The sequence below is a fragment of the Schistocerca nitens genome, chromosome 2 (genome assembly GCF_023898315.1).
Source record: "Schistocerca nitens isolate TAMUIC-IGC-003100 chromosome 2, iqSchNite1.1, whole genome shotgun sequence".
Taxonomy (NCBI): domain Eukaryota; kingdom Metazoa; phylum Arthropoda; class Insecta; order Orthoptera; family Acrididae; genus Schistocerca; species Schistocerca nitens.
The window spans coordinates 598,699,296-598,721,472 of NC_064615.1; the positions used below are offsets into that span (position 1 = coordinate 598,699,296).

The 22,177-nt window shown below is 40.3% G+C and overlaps 1 protein-coding gene across 3 annotated transcripts in view; it reads right to left on the reverse strand.

The window, feature by feature from the left end:
• LOC126234510 (thialysine N-epsilon-acetyltransferase-like) overlaps nucleotides 1-22,177 on the reverse strand; it is a 145,219-nt gene that overhangs the window by 57,170 nt on the left and 65,872 nt on the right. For all 3 annotated transcript variants that reach the window (XM_049943205.1, XM_049943206.1, XM_049943204.1), the window contains one exon: nucleotides 11,290-11,394. In XM_049943205.1, coding sequence (XP_049799162.1) covers nucleotides 11,290-11,394 — 105 coding nt within the window. The remainder of the gene's footprint in view (nucleotides 1-11,289; nucleotides 11,395-22,177) is intronic.

Sequence of the window (22,177 nt, forward strand, 5' to 3'; positions counted from 1 at the left end):
GCCATTTACCAGAATCCTCTTCTTTATAAGCGCACTGCAGCTGGTACTTGCCATTGTATTGGGTTCAAACTTATTGTCTGCAACTGCTTGTGTCAGTACCTGGATTGTTTCTATGTTTGCATCTATGTTCTCAAATACTGTTCACTTGTATGTGGAAGATGAATAAACTTTGGTTTTACATCTACATCTACATGGTTACTCTGCAATTCACACTTAAGTGCTTGGCAGAGGGTTCATCGAACCATTTTCATACTACTTGTCTACCATTCCACTCTCGAATGGCATGTGGGAAGAAGGAACACCTAAATCTTTCCGTTCGAGCTCTGATTTCTCTTATTTTATTATGATGATCATTTCTCCTTACGTAGGTGGGTGTCAACAAAATATTTTCGCATTTGGAAGAGGAAGTTGGTGATTGAAATTTCATTAATAGATATATTGCCACAAAGAAAACCGCCTTTGTTTCAGTGACTGCCACCCCAACTCATGTATCATATCAGTGACACTCTCACCCCTTCTGCGTGATAACATGAAAATGGGCTGCCGTTCTTTGCACCTTTTTGATGTCCTCTGTCAATCCTACCTGGTAAGGATCCCACACCGCACAGCAATATTTCAGCAGAGGACGGATAAGTGTAATGTAGTCTGTCTCTTTAGTGGGTTTGTTGCATCTTCTAAGTGTTCTGCCAACAAAGCGCAGTCTTTGTTTCGCCTTCCCCACAATATTATCTATGTGGTCTTTCCAATTTAAGTTGCTTGTAATTGTAATTTCTAGGTATTTAGTCAAACTGACAGCCCTTAGATTTGTGCGATTTATCGTATACCCAAAACTTATCAGATTTCTTTTAGTACTCATGTGGATGACCTTGCACTTTTCTTTGTTTAGTGCCAACTGCCACTTTTCGCACCATACAGAAATTCTCTCTAGATCATTTTGTAATTGGAATTGATCGTCTGTTGATTTTACTAGATGGTAAATTACAGCATCATCTGCAAACAATCTAAAGGAGCTGCTCAGATTATCACCTAGATCATTTATGTAAACCAGGAACAGCAGAGGGCCTATGACACTACTTTACGGGACGCCAGATATCACTTCTGTTCAACTCGATGATTTACCGTCTATCACTACGAACTGTGAGCTCTCTGTGAATCAAGTCACACAACTGAGACGATAATCCATATGCACGCAATTTGATTAATAGTCACTTGTGAGGAAGGGTATCAAAAGCTTTCTGGAAATCTAGGAATAAGGAATAGATTTGAGATGAGGCCATGCTGTTGTTTGTGTCAACAGTATGATACAATCGGCAATGAGTGCAGTGTTCAGTTCCTTGTGCTCAGTCTATTTGGTTATTCCTTCAGTTCTTCTGTCTATGGAGACAGTGCTCCAGTCTGACATCAAGAAGCTGCAGGCTCTTACAGTTGCTATCATGAGGTTGTCAGCCACACTAACTATGCAGGTTTCCATGCTGTCGGTATCCTCCTAATAACGATGTGCTCCGAAGACTATGAGGCTTACAGGATAAGGCTTCAGCAAGTTCCCCACTTTTGGTGTCACTAGTACAAACATGTGTAAGGCTTTGTTCCTTTCTTTGACTTTTTCCTTGGGTCTACCAGCTGTTGTGCCAGTTAGACCCACTCCAGGAACCAGTGTTGCTTTTGTTCAATGAAATATGTATGTGTATCACATCAAATGCACACGTGTCACTGCAGCACATGCAGAGTTCTATTGTTGTCATAAACAGCCCCATCAGTCTCACTGTGCTTGAGCGGCTCAACTCCACAACCTCATTCCCAAATGTCAGTTCGTTTTGAATCCTCATAATGATTCCTACACTGATTTTTTGGTCCACGGTGCCATTATCCGATTGGCTTCTGATAGAGTGGTGCACTACAGTGTGAGAATCCATCTTTGATTGAAGTGTTAAATATTGCTCAATCTTTCAAGGTATCTCATGCTGCTGATGATCAGATTGAGGTGTGATATGACATTGCTGCAGTGACTCCTGTTCCTGGTCATTGGGCTTCTGTCAATTCTGAGAGGGCCGCCCTGGACAGCAACAACAATCACAGCAATGTTAGTGCTTTGCACTCCCATCTTGCCCATACTGTTTTGTGTGACATGATAGAGTCACATGCCCTAAGCACTGGGAAACTTGCAACAACTGTACGAAAGAAGGACAAAATAGTGTCTGTGTTTCATTCCCAGCTCCCTCCTGCAGACAAGGATATGGACGTTAATTGTGTGTCTCCAGTGCTTACAAAATCATAACAAATTGTTTATCAATGTGTGAGTAATACACAAAGTTCTCAGACTGCAAGCGGACATGGGTGCAGCTGTGACTCCACAGAGCTCAGAAACTTATGTGGATTTAGGATTTCCTGCATTGTCTCTGGTCACTCTGATTTTGGCGAGTCACAACAAGCATCCCTTGATGTTTTTGGCAGTAGATGATGCTGGACCACAACTTCGTTTGTTCTGGATGCTTTCAATGCTTCTGATTTTTCCACTTCAGACACAGTGCACTTGTTTCCAACCAGGTTCCTTACCAGCCATTATATTCTCTGTGTTCTGCATTCTTGACTCTTAGGTTGTACCACTAATTTTGCAGCCCACACTACCCTGAAACCTAAAGTGTGGCTACACTTTTTCAGTGTATGTCCTATTTCTGTGGTTTTATGTGATAAAGCGAAATCAGAAACAGACAGGATGATATCATAGGGTGTCATACAACCTATTACATGGAGTGAGTGGTCTACCTCTCCCACTTGTGACTGTTAAAAAACTGACTGGGTAACTTTGACTCTGCAGTGACTTTCAAGTTCACATTAACACTCACTCTATCATTGACACCTACCCTTGCCCTGTCCAAATGAGTTGTTGGCTAAAATTGCCAGGGGCCAGTTTTTCTCCAAAACTGAGTTATCTGAAGCCTACCTTTAGGTTTCATTGGTTGAGGATTCTAAACAGCTCCTTGTGATTAACATGCCCTTTGGGCTGTACCAATATCAGCATCTCCCATTCAGCGTGTCTACTGCTGCAGCGAATTTTCATTGTTTTTTGGGACAACTGATATTGTCAATTCTGGGGTGCATTAACTATCTTGATGAGATCGTTATGACAGGTGCATCCATAGAAGAGCATTTATGCAATTTACGCACATCATTCACAGTCTTACATGCTGCAGTTTTGAAATGCAACTTGGCCAAATCACACTTTTTCAGCCAACCATGGTGTATTTGAGGTTTGAGGTTTCTTGAGATGGTGTTAGGTCTTTATGTCATCATGTCACTGTAGTCACAGCTCTGCCTCACCCTACAAATTTCAAAGACCTCCAAACATTTTCAGGTAAAATTGCTTACAGTCACAAATTTACTCTGGGTGTGCTCATGGTTGACCATCCTCTACATGAGTTGCTCCACAAGAACATTTATTTCAGTGGATGCAGATCTGTGAACAAGTGTTCATGCTTTTGAAATCTAAATGACATTCTGTTTCATGTTTGGCTACTTCCACCCTGGTCACCATCTGGTTTTGGCTATGGACGCTTCTCAGAGTGTCCTTGGAGTCATTCTCACACAATAATATGAGCATAGTTCCAAATTTCCAGTATTATGCTTCAAAAACGCTCAACTCTCTTGAGCAGGAGTACTCCCAAGTTGAAAAGCAAGTGTTTGCTATCATCTATGCCCTTAAAAAGTTTCATGTAATCTTCTATGAGTCTATGTTCCACCACATTACTGACCATAAGCCCTTGGTTTCATTGTTAATTTTTATGCTTCATTGTCCAACAAAAGTGCACATTGCCTCCAACATTGGACCTTGTTTCTGCCTCACTACAACAACAAAATACATTTTCAGTTTACCGGCAGCATGTCAGTGCTGATGTGCTGTCTCGGCCTTCAATGGGGCCAGATCCAACTTTTATCATGATGGATTTCTTTGTTTACACTTAGATGTTGAAGTGCAATGTATAATGGAAGAGTTTCCTATTATTGGCTCCAGGCTACAGTGGCTGTGGCTGCCGATCCAGTTTTGCATCAAGTTGTTCACCTTATTCAGAATGGATGGCTAGACAGGCCTCTGGCCAGGGTTTCTGATCCTTCATATAACTATTTTGCCCTTCATCATCATCTTCTGGTATTTGACAGTATTGTTCTCATAGTTATAGCTGGGCTGTTGCCTAGGGTTGTGATCCCTGCCACACTGTGGTGTGAACTGCTTCAGCTCCTACATAAGGGATGTTGGGGGGTCTCACATACCAAGTTACTGACCCATCAACATGTACAACAGTTAAAGATTTGCCATCAACATGTGTTTTGGCCTGACATTGATGATGACACTGCACATCTTTTCATAGTCTGCTCTCAGTGTGTACCCAACCAGCAGCAACAGCACTCCATGGCCCACACGATAGCATCTGTAGGCACACATCCACATTGATTTTGCAGGATCCTTCCTTAATTCTTACTGGTTGTTGGTTGTCAATGCTTTTTCTAAGTTTCCATGTGTGATCCTCAGATCTTCAATGACAGCTGCAGCTATGATTCAGGCCAAAGGATTGCAGATTGCATCATGCGCTTGTGATGGACAATGGTCCACAGTTGGTGTCTCAACCCTTCCGCAATATCTTCAACCATCAAGGCATTTGTCATGTGGCTCCTTCTCCTTTTCACCTCCACTCTTATGATGATGTGAAAAGTCTCATCCACATGTTAAAGGTTCAAATGGAGAAATATGTCGTGGGCTCCTCCACAAAAGATGCCTTGACATGCTTCTTGAGTTTTTACAGGTTTTTGCCAGTAGGGGATTGAAGTCCAATGAGTTGTATGGTTACCAGCCACATACCCTACTGCATCTGCTCATGTCGTTCCCCTCCCCCCCCCCCCACCCCACTCCCCCCCTCCTCCTGGGCACCTGTCAGTGTGGCCCTTGCAGTGTTCGCTCCTGGCTCTGTGGTCTGGGCTAAGAGGTTTGACCGACAATCGTAGAGGATTCCAGTCATGGTTCACAGTTGCCAAGGATGCTCTGTATAGTACACATCATGGCCAGCTGTGTCCTCATGCCACAGCAAATGCCGTGAATCCACTGCCACCAACTCCGCTTCCTCCCTAAGTGCCTGTCTCAGTCTCGTGGGGCATCCCTGGTGCAGTGGTGGTCCCAAGCTCCTTGTGAATGTCACCTCCTCCTACCTCTCCACAGGGGTCCAGCCTCCCTGCGCCTGCTGCCAGTTCTTCCCATGATGCTCTGCTACCACCAGTGATTCCACTGTTGGATGGGCCATCACCTTTGGGTCCTTCAACATCAGCGTCTCCAGCACCCCTGACCGAGCGGCCAGTGCCTTCACTGTTGTCACATTTCCACCATATCAAGGGACTGGATGTCAAAATGCTACCAATTCTGTTGTCACTAAAGTGCGCGTCATTTATGTTGGCGGCCGAGTTTAGGTTCGTTCTGCGCATCTGACGTCACAAAACACAGTCAGCCAATGAACAGAGAACGACGTTGCCAGAGCTCAACTGCAGTGCAGAGCATGGACGAGTGTCTTCAGTTTTAGAAACGTTCAGTCATAAATAAAGTAATAGAACAAAAGCAATGTCTTGAGAGCAGACATTCTTTTATAGAAAGTTTGGAAAAAACATTCTTTATACCAATTGCTTCATATGCTATTAATTAATTAAACCAAACAAGCAATAAGACTCCTAATTCAGGCGATAGCAAGGAAAGGTGTTTGTATCACTCTCACGAACTGCTTTTTCGCAGTAAAGAACAGCGGTAATTGTTTATTTCCTATTGTACTTCGACGAAGCGTGAGTAATTCATAGTCATACCAACAGTGTTTGTCAGTATTTTGCGTGATGTGTTATAGTCCTCAAGGCGTTATGTAATCAGACGAGGTGCGTTAGTGTAACGGTCAAGGTGTTGGGCTGCTACATGAAAGGTTATGAGTTCAAACCTTATGCCTGAAATCGGCGATGAGGAAAGTCATCAGTCTGTGGCAAACGTGCGGTACCAGGGAAAAATATATTTGACGCCACATGCACCTACAGGGACATAATAGCACAGGCAGCCACCACCAGAAGCGCAGGTGCCATAATTTCGGTGGACTTCAACAAAGCCTTCGACAGGATCGACCACAAATATCTCGTAGAGACACTAAACAGACTCGGGTTTGGGCAAAAATTCATCGCAATCATCCAGAAGATACTAAGTACTGCGAGATCGACAGTAATAATCAATAGTTGGGAAACAAAACTGATAAAACTGGACAGATCCGTGAGGCAAGGCTGTCCATTGTCAATCGCTCTATTCGCTATAGCACTGGACCCGCTGCTGCGGAAACTTGCAAACGACATCAGAGGCTTCTCCGTAGGAAGCAAAGCAGTAGCATGTATAGCCTACGCTGACGACCTAGGCATCTTTATTGAAGACCAGGAAGATATTGGGAGAGTATGAATACATTCCAAAAAGCGTCAGGCACCCAAACCAACCCCAGAAAAACACTGCTACTGCCGATAGGGAATCAACGACTCAAACCAGACAGCCAGTGGTATAAAATAGCAGAAAGCAATAAAGTTCTTGGAATATATATACAGTCTTGTCCACTTAGAATGGCCGCATACAACTAGAGGGACGTGCTACACACCATAAGAGGTCTCTCCAGACAGCACGCAAACCGGAAGCTAACAATCCACCAGAAAACAGAACTGATAAACATGACGATCCTGTCGAAAGCTTGGTACCTGGCGCAAATCTTAAGCATCCTGACAGAAATTGCGCGAGCACTAACGAGCGCAGTGTACTACCTGTTGTGGCGTCTAAATATATTCAAAGTGGCGCAAGCAACGTGCTCGCTGCCAACGAAAGAAGGGGGACTAGGTCTAGTTGATATAAAGACCAAATGTGCAGCCCTTCTACTGAAACGAACGCTCGCCATCCAGGACAAAAACCCTGACAGCGTCACAGCCAAGATAATTGGAAGATACAAGCCTGCATCACAAGAAGCGCCGGTCGACACGAGACACATTCCCTTCAGAATGCGACACGTCAGGCTGCACTACGCCAACAAAAGTTATGTTCTGGACACCGTGGCGAACCCCAGCCCTCAGGGGGAAGCCGGCAAAAAACAAAATTGAACAAAAAGTCCCGCAATACAATTGGAAACAAATATGGGGGAACGTCTCGGAAAACGTGTTGCCTAAACATGCGAAGGAGACATGGTACAAAATAATTAACAGAACGGTACCAACCAACCAAAGACTGGTGGAGATAAAACTCGTCGCAAGGGACAAGTGTGACGTATGTGGCATGACCGACACCCTCGAGCACCGATTCATGTGCGGGAATGCCATCAACATCTGGGAAGCGTGCCAGCAGATGGTGGCCCACATCAACAGAACGGTGCCGGGAAGCATCACAGTGGAAGCAATCACCGCCCCAGACTGCAACCCATTTCCACAGCCCAAGCGACTGGCGACTCTCTGGATCCTTGTCATGATGGCACACACCATCGTAGTGCGGAGGCAGACTGACCAGCTGGCCTTCCTGATGGACCTCTTGGAGGAGAACAAGACAGCCCAGCAGCACAGGCGATACCACGAGAACTTCAAAAACTTCCTGCAGATTCCACTGCAGACAGCAATCGCCAGAGTCCTTCCCAGCCCGTGACCCTCAGCACCGCCACCAGCCACCTCACCACAAGAATAACGTGTGCAGTGATAGTGAACAAGTGCAACAAAAAAGATAAAGTTCTTTCTCTTCTCGCATCAAATAGTGAAGTATAGTAGTATAAAGTGTTTCTTCTTAGTGAAATCAGTGACACAAAGTGCTCCTCACCAAACATCTGTCATACTTGCAGCCAAAACAGTGTCAAAAGTATGCACAGTTATTTGTACTATACTGAATAGGAAACAAGCATTACTTAGTGGAAAGTGCCAACTACTCATTATTATTATTAGATATTTTTTTAAATGATTTCCTTTACTTTGTGCCTATAAAATTCTGTTGATTACTCACACTATCCTTTCTGCTTCTCTTATGTAATATGACAAAATTTTCTCTCTTCTTCAATTTAGGTATATTCTGTAGTATACGTAAAAAAAGTTTCTCCCACTTCTGCTCCACCTATAATGGTGACGTTTCCCTCATACTGTCCCACTTAACAGTGTAACTAGAGGAAGAGATCAAACCAGAATACACAATGCACCTGTGGCATCACAAGTGCATCACATACAGAAACATAAACTCAAAATCAATGCATCGATGTCAAATATAAACTGTTATGCCTGCCCTGCAATGTCTACCCCCCTCAAAACAAAACAAAACAAAACAAACAAAAAAAAAAGACAAATGGCCATGTAAAAGGGTTTAAGGAACAAACAATAAGAGAAAAACGAAAAAGGAAAATATAAAAACGAAAACATATAAAATGACAGTAATATTAACCATCACTAGGAATATAATAGATTAATAGAATAAAATGTCTTTTTTTTAAATGTATCGTTGTTAATATATTCAAATAAATATATATGGTTACAAAAAAAAATGCAGTGCTTAATATTTTCATTATTTAAAAACAATATCAAAGTGCCTTACTTCAAACCTTATGCGGTGCTTAATATTTTCATTATTTAAAAACAATATCGAAGTGCCTTACTTCACGAATTATATTCGTTTGAATGCAATTTTTTGAAATTTCTAGTGCTTTGTCTCTTCATTAACCCTTTTGCTGCTGCAGACACGTGCTCCCCACATTCCGCGCTGTGCGCGATTTTGTCATCACTGCACTGCTCGCCTGTGCAGACACATGGTGTTCCCACTGCTTTGACACACTTATCATTCGATTTCACAAAAACTATTTGGCCCAAAAATTTGATTTTTACACGTCTTCTTGACTGATACCTTCCCCCCATAAATGACTTAAATCTGTTTCGATGTTCAACGCAGTTATTATGCAGCATTAAATGTAGTAAACCATTGCACGAAATTTTGAAGAGTTTGCAGAGGTAGAAGTCCATAGCGTATACTTTCCGTATGGTCGATTTTAGTTGCCACAATGTTGAGAATGAAATGTGGACAAGATACCTAAATTTCATATAAAATTTACTGTATAACAATATCTCATTTAATTTAAGTACGACATAGGTGTCGTATGTAATATTGAGAAATATTCTGTCTTTTGTGACCGTAATAAAAGTATTATTTACACCGGACGTGTTTGGCTTTATTTTAAAGCACTTCAATCAAGGAAAGGTATGGCACATACACAATGGTACTCATGTTCTCTTTCTCGTTTTTGTTCCACAGTCGCAGTTTTACCAATGGTACTGAAATATATTCCTCTTCTGCAACTGTAATAAGGGACTTATTTAGACCAGACGCGTTTCTCTCTTTTGAAGCATCTTCAGTGGACAGTATTTTGTCTCCTCCATTGCCAAGTCACCTTTCGTAGTTTTGTGCTGCGGTAACACAATATTCAACGTTTGTGTTGGCAGATCAGTGTTTTAGCAAATAAATGATGTTTGTGTGTGCCACACACAAAAATTATATTTGACATAGCTCAGACCACTTCACTGATAGACGGTATATTCAAGTCATAATGTTTTTGTAAGTCCACATTTTTGTTTAATGTATTTTGTTTACTTCCTTTTGATTGATTGAAGTGCTTTAAAATAAAGCCAAATGTGCTCAGTGTAAATAAAACTTTTGTTACAGTCGCAAAAGACGGAATATTTCTCAATATTACATTCGACACCTATGTGGTACTTCAATGAGCTATTGTTATACAGTAAATTTTATATGAAATTTAGGTATCTTATCCACATTTCATTCTCAACATTGTGGCAACTAAAATCGACCATACGGAAAGTATACTCTATGGACTTTTACCTCTGCAAACTCTTCAAAATTTGGTGCAATGGTTTAATATATTTAATGCTGCATAATAACTGCGTTGAACATCGAAACAAAATTAAGTCTTTTATGGGGGGAAGGTATCAGTCAAGAAGATGTGTAAAAATCTAATTTTTGGGCCAAATAGTTTTTGTGGAATTGATTGATAAGAGTGTCAAAGCAGTCGGAACACGATGTGTCTGCACAGGCGAGCAGTGCAGTGACAAAATCGCGCACAGCGCGGAATGCAGGAAGCACGTCTTTGTAGCAGCGAAAGGGTTAATGCGGCCGTGGTGGCTTTACTTCATGAACTGCGCGCTCCCCCCTACACGTAAGCTTGCGAACTATGCTATACTATGGAGTTGCTTCTATTGGCGCGTGCGTCGTGTGCAACTGGCAACGCAGCAATCTCCCGCGTCTGGGCGGACATGCGCGAGCCGCCAAGATAAAAGAATTGAACTATAGTACTCTCCTATGGTTCTTTGCAAGGGAGTGGGTACTGCATGGGTCCACAGCCATGCCACTTCCACTCCTACTCACTGGTTCCAGCCGGAAATCTCCCTTTGCTGTCACTGTAATCGCCTGCAGCATCTGCCACAGAGGCCATGGATGTTTCAGCAGTCACCCTGACTCCCACATTGGAGGAGCACCCTTTCCCCAAGGTAGGGGGAAGGGGTGCTAAAACCCTGTGCATAATACCTGGATAGGCAATGTGGCACCAGGCTGTTGGTGCAATACACTTTGAATGCTCTGCCAACAGCATTTGTATGGGACAGCCATCAGGGGCTACCTGCAGTAGGCCACATCATTTGTGCACACAGCATAATATCTGACACAATGTCTATTAGAGTCTTCCTCTTTATAAGTGCAGTGCAGCTAGCACCCAGCCTCATATTGTGTTCACACTTATTGTCAGCAGCTGCTTGTGACAGTACCTGGATTGTTTCTGTGTTTGTGTCCATGCTCTCAAATGTTGTTTGCTTGTATGTGGAAGAAGAATAAACTTTGGTTCATTGGGGCATGCTGTTGTTTGTCTAAAGTACTATACAATAAAACACTCAGTTTTTATGTTGACTGATCTAAAAACTGGCAATATGTATTAGTGAAGGCTACTTAGAAAGATAATTTCATATATTTATTGTCATGAGTTAAAATAAAAAGACTTGGCACATTTACTTTATATTTGATAAACCCACAGTTCACCCTTGATGTCTAAGGAAACATGCCACTTAACAGAGTTTGAAGATGCTTAGCAGTATTTCTTGAACACCAAAAAACAAAAGTTGTAGAGAAACAGGAGATGAGATGTCAAAAACCACATTGTGTAAGGAATATACAAGAAGTTTACAAAATCCTAAGCTTCATAAAATTACTTATAAAACCAGGGGACTGACCACTTTCTTCTTTGGTTGCACTCATATCCTTAGTGTGTGTATTGACTTCTGCAACATAACAGTGAAACAGTGGTGGCACTGCATCAAAGCCATCACGCTCCAGTTCTGAAAATGAAAATGGTAATAATTAAGGGCCCTGTATTGCTAGTGAAGGATAAATAGACATATAGTTACTGAATGAGAGCAGATTGCCAGTATTTTTGTTTTAATTTACATAACTAAAGTTACTAGAAAATTCTGACCAGTAGTTCAAATAGCTGTAATTACTAACTGATCCTCATTCAAGTATGGTAGCAGCCTACATTTTCCAGTACCATTCTGTGAAGGTCTAACGGCCATTGCTGAAAATCACATCAGTATATCATAAGAACATACTATTTGTCCCCCCCACCCCCCTCCAATGAACCATGGACCTTGCCACTGTGGGGAGACTTGCATGCCTCAGCAATACAGATAACTGTACTGTAGGTGCAAACACTAATTGGGGGAGGGGTGGGGGAGGGGGGGGGGTGTATCTGTTGAGAGGCCAGACAAATGTGTGGTTCCTAAAGAAGGACGGCAGCCTTTTCAGTAGTTGCAGGGGCAACAGTCTGGATGACTGAGTGATCTGGCCTTGTAACATCAACCAAAATGGCCTTGCTGTGCTGGTACTGCAAACGGCTGAAAGCAAGAGGAAAATGTAGTCATAATTTTTCCCGAGGGCATGCAGCTCTACTGTATGGTTAAATGATGATGGTATCCTTTTGCGTAAAATATTCTGGAGGTAAAATAGTCCCCCATTCAGATTTCTGGGCAGGGACTATTCAGTAGGGCATTGTTATCAGGAGGAACAAACCTGGTGTTCTATGGATCAAAGCATGGAATGTCAGATCCCATAATCGGGAAGGTAGGTTAGAAAATTTTAAAAGGGAAATGAATAGGTTAAAGTTAGATATAGTGGGATTTAGTGAAGTTCAGTGGCAGGAGGAACAGGATTTCTAGTCAGGTGAATATAGGGTTATAAATGCAAAATCAAAAAGGCCTAATGCAGGAGTAGGTTTAATAATGAATAGAAAAAAAGGAACGTGGATAAGCTTCTATGAACAGCATAGTGCCTGCATTATTGTAGCCAAGATAGATATGACACGCACACTCACCACAGCTGTACAAGTTTATATATCAACTAGCTCCGCAGATGAGGAGGAGATTGAGTAAATGTATTATGGGTTAAAAGAAATTATTCAGATAGTTAAGAGAGACGAAAATTTAATAGTGGTGGGGGACTGGAATTTGATAGTAGGAAAAGGAGGAGAAGGAAAAGTTGCAGGTGAATATGGACTGGTGAAAGAAATGAGAGGAAGCTGCCTGGCAGAATTTTGCAAAGAATCATAAATGAAGGTTGTGTATGTGGAAGAGATCTGGAGACACCGGAAGGTTTCAGATAGATTATATAATGGTAAGACAGAGATTTTGAAACCAGGTTTTAAACTGTAAGACATTTCCAAGGGCAGATGTGGTCTCTGACCACAATTTATTGATTATGAGCTGCAAATTAAAAATGAAGAAACTGTATAAAGGCAGGAATTTAAGTAGATGGGACCTGAATAAACTGAAAGAACCAGAGGTTGTAGAGAATTTCAGCAGGAGCATTAGGGAATGATTGACAAGAACAAGGGAAAGGAATACAGTAGAAAAAGAATGGATAGCTTTGAGAGATGAAATAGTGAAAGCAGCAAAGGACTAGGAGGTATAAAGACTAGTGCTAATATAAATCTTTGGGTACCACTATTGAATTTAATCGGTGAAAGGAGAAATTATAATAGGAAAACAAATGAAGCAGGTGAAAGGAAATACAAACATCTAAAAAAAAGAGACTGACAGGAAGTGCAAAATGGCTAAGTAGGAAAGGCTAGAGGACAAATGTAAGGATGAATAAGCATATATCACTAGGTGTAAGACAGGTGCAGTCTACAGGAAAATTAAAGAGACCTTAGGAGAAAAGTGAACCACCTGTATGAATATCAAGACCTCAGATGTAAAACCAGTCCTAAGCAAAGAAGGGAAAGCAGAAAGCTGGAAGGAGTATATAGAGGGTCTATACAAGGGAGATGTACTTCAGGGCAATATTATGAAAATGGAAGAGGATGTAGATGAAGATGAGAAGGGAGATATGATACTGCATGAAAAAATTGACAAAGCACTGAAAGACTTAAGTCGAAACAAGGCCCTGAGAGTAGACAACATTCTGTTAGAGCTATTGACAGCCTTTGGAGAGCCAGTCCTGACAAAACTCTTCCATCTGGTGAGCATGATGTATGAAACAGGTGAAATACCCTCAGACTTCAAGGAGGATATAATAATAACAATTCCAAAGAAAGCAGGTGTTTACAGGAGTGAAAATTACTGAACTATCAGTTTAACAAGTCACAGTTGCAAAATACTAATATGAATCCTTTACAGAAGAATAGAAAAACTGGTCGAAGTCGAACTCGGGGAAGATCAGTTTGGAATCTGGAGAAATGTAGGAAGATGCAAGGCAATATTGACCCCACAACTTCTTATAGAACATAGGTTAAGGAAATGAAAACCTATGTTTATAGCATTTGTAGACTTAGAGAAAGCTTCTGACAATGTTGACTGGAATACTTGCTTTCAAATTTTGAAGGTGGCAGGGATAAAATACAGGGAGCAAAAGGATATTTACAATTTGTACAAAACCAGATGGCAGTTATAAGAGTTGAGGGGCATGAAAGGGAACAGTGGTTGAGAAGGAAGTGATACAGAGTTGTAGCCTCTCCCTGATGTTATTCAATCTGTATATTGACCAAGCAGTAAGGGAAACAAAAGAAAAATTTGGATAGGAATTAAAGTCCAGGGAGAAGAAATAAAAACTCTGAGGTTTACTGGTGACATTGTAATTTTGTCAGAGACAGGAAAGGACCTGGAAGAGCAGTTGAATGGAAGGGACAGTGTCTTGAAAGGAGGATATAAGATGAACATAAAAAAAGCAAAACAAGGATAATGGAATGTATTCAAATTAAATCAGGTGACACTGAGGGAATTAGATTAGGGAATGAGACACTTAAAGTAGTAGATGAGTTATGCTATTTGGGAAGAGAAATAACTGATTATGGTCAAAGTAGGGAGGATATAATATGTAGACTGGCAATGGCAAGAAAAGCATTTCTGAAGAAGAGAAATTTGTTAACACCAAGTATAGATTTGAGTGTCAAGAAGTCCTTCTGAAAGTATTTGTAAGGAGTGCAGCCATGTATGGAAGTGAAATATGGACGATAAACAGTTTAGGTAAGAATAGAACCTTTTGGAATGTGGTGCTACGGAAGAATGCTAGCAGAAGAGATTGGTTGGTAGAGCACATTCTGAGGCATCAAGGGATCACCAATTTAGCACTGCGGGGAAGTGTGAGGGGTAAAAATCATATAGGGAGACCAAGAGATGAATACATTAAACAGATTCAGGTGGATGTAGGTTGCATTAGTTATTCAGAGGTGAAGAGGCTTGCACAGGATAGAGTAGCATGGAGAGCTGCATCGAACCAGTCTTTGGACTGAAGATCACAATAACAACATACTATTTGCACAAAGAATGAAGTTTATGTTACTGTTCTCTTTATTTGAATGTTCATTGAATCTAGCATTCATTATCAACATTGTTTCTGTAATAAACCAACATGCCAGAAGAGTACACAAATAAGCAACGTTCCAGAAATGACAGTCTGAGCCACTGGGACCACTGTATTGCACAAACATTCACAATGAGCCACAGTACAGATCCATATTGTTGTTGCCCAGTGTGTGTGTGTCAGCTGGAATGATACAAAACAGGGTGGGTTACAGTCATGAGTGTAATTATTACAGGGGCTAACACAAATGAATCACTACTTTGCCATCATGAGATTTTCTGTAAAACAACACTTACAGTGACTAACAACAATCTATTCTATTCAGCAATGAGACAAGGTTCAGTCTTACAAAAAACTAAATGAATATACATCTGGTGTTTATTGTATGAAGTATAACAGCTTTAGTACATACAGTATTGATATAGATAGCCATTTTGTTGGAAACTTGGTAGAGAGAACCACAGCCTTCAATGCAGATTTTCAGTGGTATTCATTAAGGTAACAAATCAAAAAAGGAATGACGATCAGAAGGACAGACTCAGAGAAAAGTCAAAACAACCTATCATGAAATAAAAAGCAAGGATGGTAACATTAAGAGTGTGATGGGAATTCCACAGTTACAGATAGGAGATCCAGCATTAGAATCAGAATTTAAAAGAGCTTTGGAAGACTTAAGATCAAGTAGCACAATAGGGATGGATAACATTCCATCAGAACTTCTAAAATCATTCGGGTAAGTGACAACAAAATGATTATTCACATTTGTGTGTAGAATGTATGAGTCTGGTGCTAGACCATCTGATTTTTGGAAAAACGTAATTCACGCAATAACTTAACAGCTCGTGCATCCAAGTTTGGAAAAACATACAGAAGAATGGAAAATAAAATTGAGTATATGCTAAATGTGAGCTTTGGAAGACTTAAGATCAAGTAGCACAATAGGGATGGATAACACTCCATCAGAACTTCTAAAATCATTTGGGTAAGTGACAACAAAATGATTATTCACATTTGTGTTTAGAATGTATGAGTCTGGTGCTACACCATCTAATTTTTGGAAAAACGTAATTCACGCAATAACTTAACAGCTCGTGCATCCAAGTTTCTGACAAGAAAAACATACAGAAGAATGGAAAATAAAATTGAGTATATGCTAAATGTGATCAGTTTGGCTTCAGGAAAGAAAAAGGCACCAGAGAGGCAATTCTTATGTTGCAGTTGTTAATGGCATCAAGACTAAAGAAAAACCGAGGCAGGGTCGGAGGATTTGTCAGCCTGTTAAAAGCACTCAATAGTGTCAAATAGTGCAAGATGTTCGAAATTCTGAGAAAAATAGGGATAAGTTACAAGGAAAGATGGGTAACCAGGGTTGCCACAAGTTCTGAAAATCAGGGAATTTCAAATATGTCAGGGATATCACAGAAAAATCAGGGAAATTTGAGAAAAACACTGGAAAGAGTCTTGTTTATGTCTCAGTAGATGAAATGGTTTGTTTACTGAAATGTCATACATCATCACTGGCTGGGCACAGCTGAGTATGTGAGCCATTTCCCTACTCCCTCATTCTTACTGCTTCTCCCCTTTCTACCACTCCCATCAGCTTGCAGTCAGTGCTGCCACCACTTCTTGCCGCTAGCCTAGCAGCTGTGACGAGAGGCAGGGAGGTGTGAGGAGTGGTTTGTTTCGATCTGATTCTCAGCAACGGTTGATGCAGTGGCTATAGACAGTGGTCATGTGTGCATGAGTTGTAAATGAGTGATTGTGTGAATGTGCTTGTGCTCTTGTTTTCTGTCAAAGGCTATGGCCAAAAATTTAGTTGCGAGAGTATGGTTGTCTTTTCTATGTGCTTGTCTGCAGCTCAGCGATCATCTTTATGGTGAGTTGCTACCTAACATCATTAGTATTGATTCTCTCAGAGTATTTGTGCAAGTTGCATGGATTGATCACCACAGTTTCGTTTCACCAACATGGTGACTGTGACACATGAACGACTAGCTACACCAGTGAACTTCCATGACAGGCCACAACCACAGGCCATTTTTGTGGGTATCTCTAACGAGCAGACCTGCCAATCTGAAGCTCATCTTTTGCCTCTAATGTGCAAGCCTTGCCCATTGGATGTAGCCTCGCTGATCTGGGGCCAGAGGCCATGGGCGAGGATTTCAGGAAATGCGACTGTCTCACCACAAGTACACTGTACAGTGCGGTATTTTATAGACATTATATTTCTTGTAGTACATTTTGGCACTTCAAAAGTAGTTTATTTATTATTAAGCGTGGATGACAAGAAGAAGAAAATTGTGGCGGTCACTGGTGGTTTGTACACTATATACTCATATATTTCAAGAAAGAAAAACCACACAATACCTGTAAAATAATAGACATAACACAGTGGGTAATAACCAACAACAAAGAATACAGCAGATCCAACATTTCATTGGCAGTCACCTATAGTGTTGGTTTACACAACTCTTCCCTGGCTTATACACTTTTTTCAAGAGGCCGTCTTTATCTGAAGTTATTTCTGAAATCAATGAAGGTATTTTAAACCTCTCTTGTGACTCCAACAAAATGCATATTATTGTCTCAAATATTTTTCTTTTGATGGAAATAAAATAACATCAGTGGTCTTGCTTTCTCCATCTAAAAACAGTTCATTGCAAAAGATGTTGATGTTAGTAATTAAAACTTTTGCTCACACATTTAGAAATACAAAAGTCATATTTTTTTGTCAACTTATGTCTTTACTTACCCTTGAGATCTCAATATTTGTTAGAGAACAATGCTAAAACATGTCTGGAAATCAGGGAAATATCAGGGAATTTCAGGTCAGGGAACTTGTGGCAACCCTGGTAATATACAAACTGTACAAGAACCAGGAGGGAACAATAAGAGTGGAAGAACATGAATGAAGTGCTAGGATTAAAAATGGTGTAAGCCAAGGATGTACTCTTTCACCCCAATGCTCAAACTATAAATCGAAGGAGCAATGACAGAAATAAAAGAAAGGCTCAAGAGTGGAATTCAATGTGAAATGATTTCAGTGACAAATTTGCTGATGGCATTGCTATACTCAGTGAAAGTAAAGAAGAATTACAGGATTTTATGAAAGGAATGAACAATCTGATGAATACAGAATATGAATTGAGAGTACATTGAAGAAAGATGAAAGTAATGAGAAGTAGCAGAAACAAGAACTTAACTTCAGGATTGGTGATCACAACATAGATGAAGTTAATGAATTTTGCTACACTGACAGCAATAATCCATGATGGACGGATCAGGGAGGACATAAAAAGGAGACTAGCACTGGCAAAAGGGCATTTCTGGTCAAGAGAAATTTGCTACTATCAAACATAGGCATTAATTTGAGGAAGAAATTTCTGAAAAAGCAAATTTGGAGTAGAGCGTAGTATGGTAGTGAAACATGAACTGTGAGAAGACCAGAACAGAAGAGAATCGAAGCATTTGAGATGTGGTGCTACAGAAGAATATTGAAAATTAGATGGACTGTTAAGGTAAGGAATACTCTGGAGAATTGGCAAGGAAAGGAATACATGGTGGATGCTGACAATAAGAAGGGACAGCATGGTAAGACATCTGTTATGATATCAGGGAATAACTTCCATGATACTAGAGGGTCAAAATTGTACAAAAAAACTGATATTGGAATACATACAGCAAATAATTGAGGACAAAGGTTGCAAGTGCTACTCTGTGTTGAAGAAGCTGGCATAGGAGATGAATTCATGGTGGGCCACATCAAACCAGTCAGAAGACTAAAAAAAACACACTTGAAATATCACTCAACCCTACCCTTGTCACTCATTTCTCAACAGTTAGCCCTGCCATTGCAACAGTGCAGTATCCAATCATTTTCTACTGTCACACCCCAGGGTGTATACACAGATGAGGAAAAAAAGAAAAATCCCCATTTTTTTCCGGGTTAAAAATACACTTTCTCCCAGGTGAAAACACACTTTATTCTGGGTGAAAATACACGTTTTCTTGGGTGAAAATGAACTATACCTCCAATGAAAGTACATTTTTTGCATGTTACATGATGATATCCTTTTCTTCTGAGCTGTAAAACTTACCAGCCCTTTGAACGGTAAAGGTTTTAGACATCAATGTAGATCTTCCCAGCACTTTAGGAAATGAAACCCAGCAAAAAACAATGTGTTTCGAAAAGATCCTTGATATGCATCAGCTCATACACAATGTGTTTTTGTATTACAAAAGTATAAATACAAATTCAACCAAACACAGCATGGGAGTTTCCAAAGCACTGAAATAAGACTGTGATGTCCCTTTGTCAGCAAATCATAGTTCACATCATGTGATCTCACCAGTGAATGACAGCAGATATTCAGAGCACAGAGTATGTGATGTAGTCAGCCAGCAGTAACATCACTGTTAAGTAGTGTGAACACACAAATAGGAAAATTCAATGGTTTCAATTACTATACATACAGTACAGCTTCAAGAAAAGCTAAACTTTCCACATATAAGATTGGGTGTCAAAAATGTTTTGTGTTTTTTACTAGGGATGTGGATGGGCAGGATCCAAAAAGCACAGCTTAAACCGCAGGTGAATATTTCTGACAAGCATGATTATAAATTTCAGTGCTAGGCACTGAATAAATTTTCCATCACACACTTTGCCAATAGCATGTGAAATTACTCAAAAACACACCTCACTTTTTTTTTTAAGGATAATTATACTCTTTGCCATCGTTATTGCATGATTTGGAATCTGTGAAAGAACTAAAATAAATATTGAAAACTAACCTTTAATCTTGGACTTTTTTTATATGTGTTAATCTTTAAGATATATCTAACATAAATGTGCCAGTAAAAATTTAAATAATGGCATACATGGCTGGCCTTCTGGGCCCGAAACTTTTCTAAATGGCTGGTCCTCAAAGTGTTAAGTTCTGAATGAGATTCAGATGCTTCATGATTTACATAATTCAAAATACATTCTCACATGTGACATTACCCATCTTCCTTAAAAGGAAATTTACTTTGAAAGTAATATTTTCCTGTGACCTATTAGAAATGTAAACATTTGTGATGCCATGCTCATTGAAATTCAAAAGCAGTTTGTTGTTACAAAGTATTTCACAATCTTCATTCTGAAATCTTTGACACATTTTGCTATCAGCAGAGGCTTTTGTGTGCACTTTGTTTTGTTGTAGTAAAAGGCGCACTTTCTTTGGAGCTAAAGTTTTATTTTGGTGTTATTGTCTCATTTATGTTTTACTGCTACAGATTTATGCTGCAGTAGGGGGCTAAAGTGAAATTCTTTGTTAGGCTATCAGTTCTTACCAGTCAAAATTACAAAAATTTAACTGAAAACTAAAACAATGAAACATTCTCAGAATTGTAAAAAATTCCCGGATTTTTCCCATATTTCCCAGTTGTTCTAAGGCATATACACCCTGCATACCCCACCCTGTATGAATTTTTGACAGGTTTCAATGTTTCACATTTTCTCTGCACAATATTTATGGTGTGCCCTTGGTTGCTCAACCACCCTCCTGGTGTCTACCTTCATTAGTCGCTGTCGTCACCCATCCAGCCCCTTCCCTGCTCCCATTCCAGCACTACACAGCCATCATTCCACCACTGCACCCAGTCTTTTTTCTCTTTTTCTATTTATTTTATTTTTTTAATTTATTTCTCTGTGTGTTTCTCCTCTTCCCCAGTCCCCCCCCCCCCCCACCTCTCCCCTACTTGCCGTCCAACCTGCAGCACTTCACTGTCTGCCATCCGCAGCATACTATCCCTCCCCCTCCTCACACCAACCTCCTCCTTTCCCCACCCAGTTGCCACTCCCAGTTTGGGGTCAGTAGGTTACTGCAGATTGAGACCAGCATAATCTTGGAAGCACAGAATGTGTTGTAAGCATAACTCCCATCTGCATAGTTCAGAAAAGCTGGTGGTGGAGGGGAGGATCCAGATGGCTCAGGTAGTGAAGCAACCACTGAAACCAAGAATGTTATGTTCAGCTGCATGTTGTGTCACCGGGTGGTCTTTTGCTTTTGCCCACAGTTTGGCAGTGGACATTTATACTGTTTCACAGCTGGTTGGAAGTCATATCAATATAAAAAGCTGTGCAATGACTGTGAATGGTGATCATGTGTACATGAGGTGCACTTACTTATGTGAATGAATGTGTTTCTTTTCTTACAAAGGCTTTGGCCAAAAGCTAATGCATAAGAGTCTTTCCATTGTGTGTGTCTGCCACTCAACATGTCATCTTTATGGTGAGTACCAAGCTATCTTTCCCTTATATTCCAGGTCAAGAAGAGCTTACATCAATCTGATATGCAAAGCCAAAAGTGTAAAAAGGAACCTATTATTAAATGGACTTCAATAGCTAAAGAAATGAAAGAAGGCAAAGCCGCTGAACTCTGCTATGAAGATATCAGTTTAATCATCATGTGGCATCATTAAATAAAATAGATAAAGATAAGTTTCTGTTAAAATTTCTGAATATTTTTTCACTTCAGCATAGACAGTGAACATCCAGAACGCAAAAAGGGAGAAATCAGTGACAGTGAAGTACACCATTGATAAAGGAATGGTGAAGAAGTATTTGCTCCCACTTTCCAAGGAGTTTCCGGCATATCACAGGATAGGTTATCTTATCTAGTATGCAGGTTCTACGAAGGAAGCAGGATGCCATAGCAAACAAAAGGAAGTGACAGAATAGGAAAGGATCATAAAGATATAACTATTCCCATTATGAATGATACGAAGAAATTTGAATGCAGAGTGAGCCACCATGGTAGTCTGGCAAGAGGCTACTTGCCTTCATATCTCACAGTCAATAAAATTTTAATAGATTCTACGAAGAAAGAAAAAGTCAAGGATTGAAACAATGCTACATTTCAAAATACAAGCATATATTTTACAAACATTTCAATCTGTCATTCAGGACTCCTCATGTTGACACCTGCTCTGCATTTAAGATTGGTCTAATGGAAATAAAAGCAAATGCATGAACTATGAACCAGACACAGATTACATAAAATTTGTGCACTGCAGTTTTGTGATGTAATATCTATCAATAAGATTTGCTTTGACATGCAGCAAAACAAGCCTACTCCAAAATTATCAATCAATGAGATCTTCTATGATAGACAAATATGGATATACAGTCTGTGCATCATGAACCATACTAAGGAGCAAAAAAGGAAAGTATCATGTTCTACACCTGCTTGGAGACATAGAAATCAAGAGGATGCAACCAAGGGT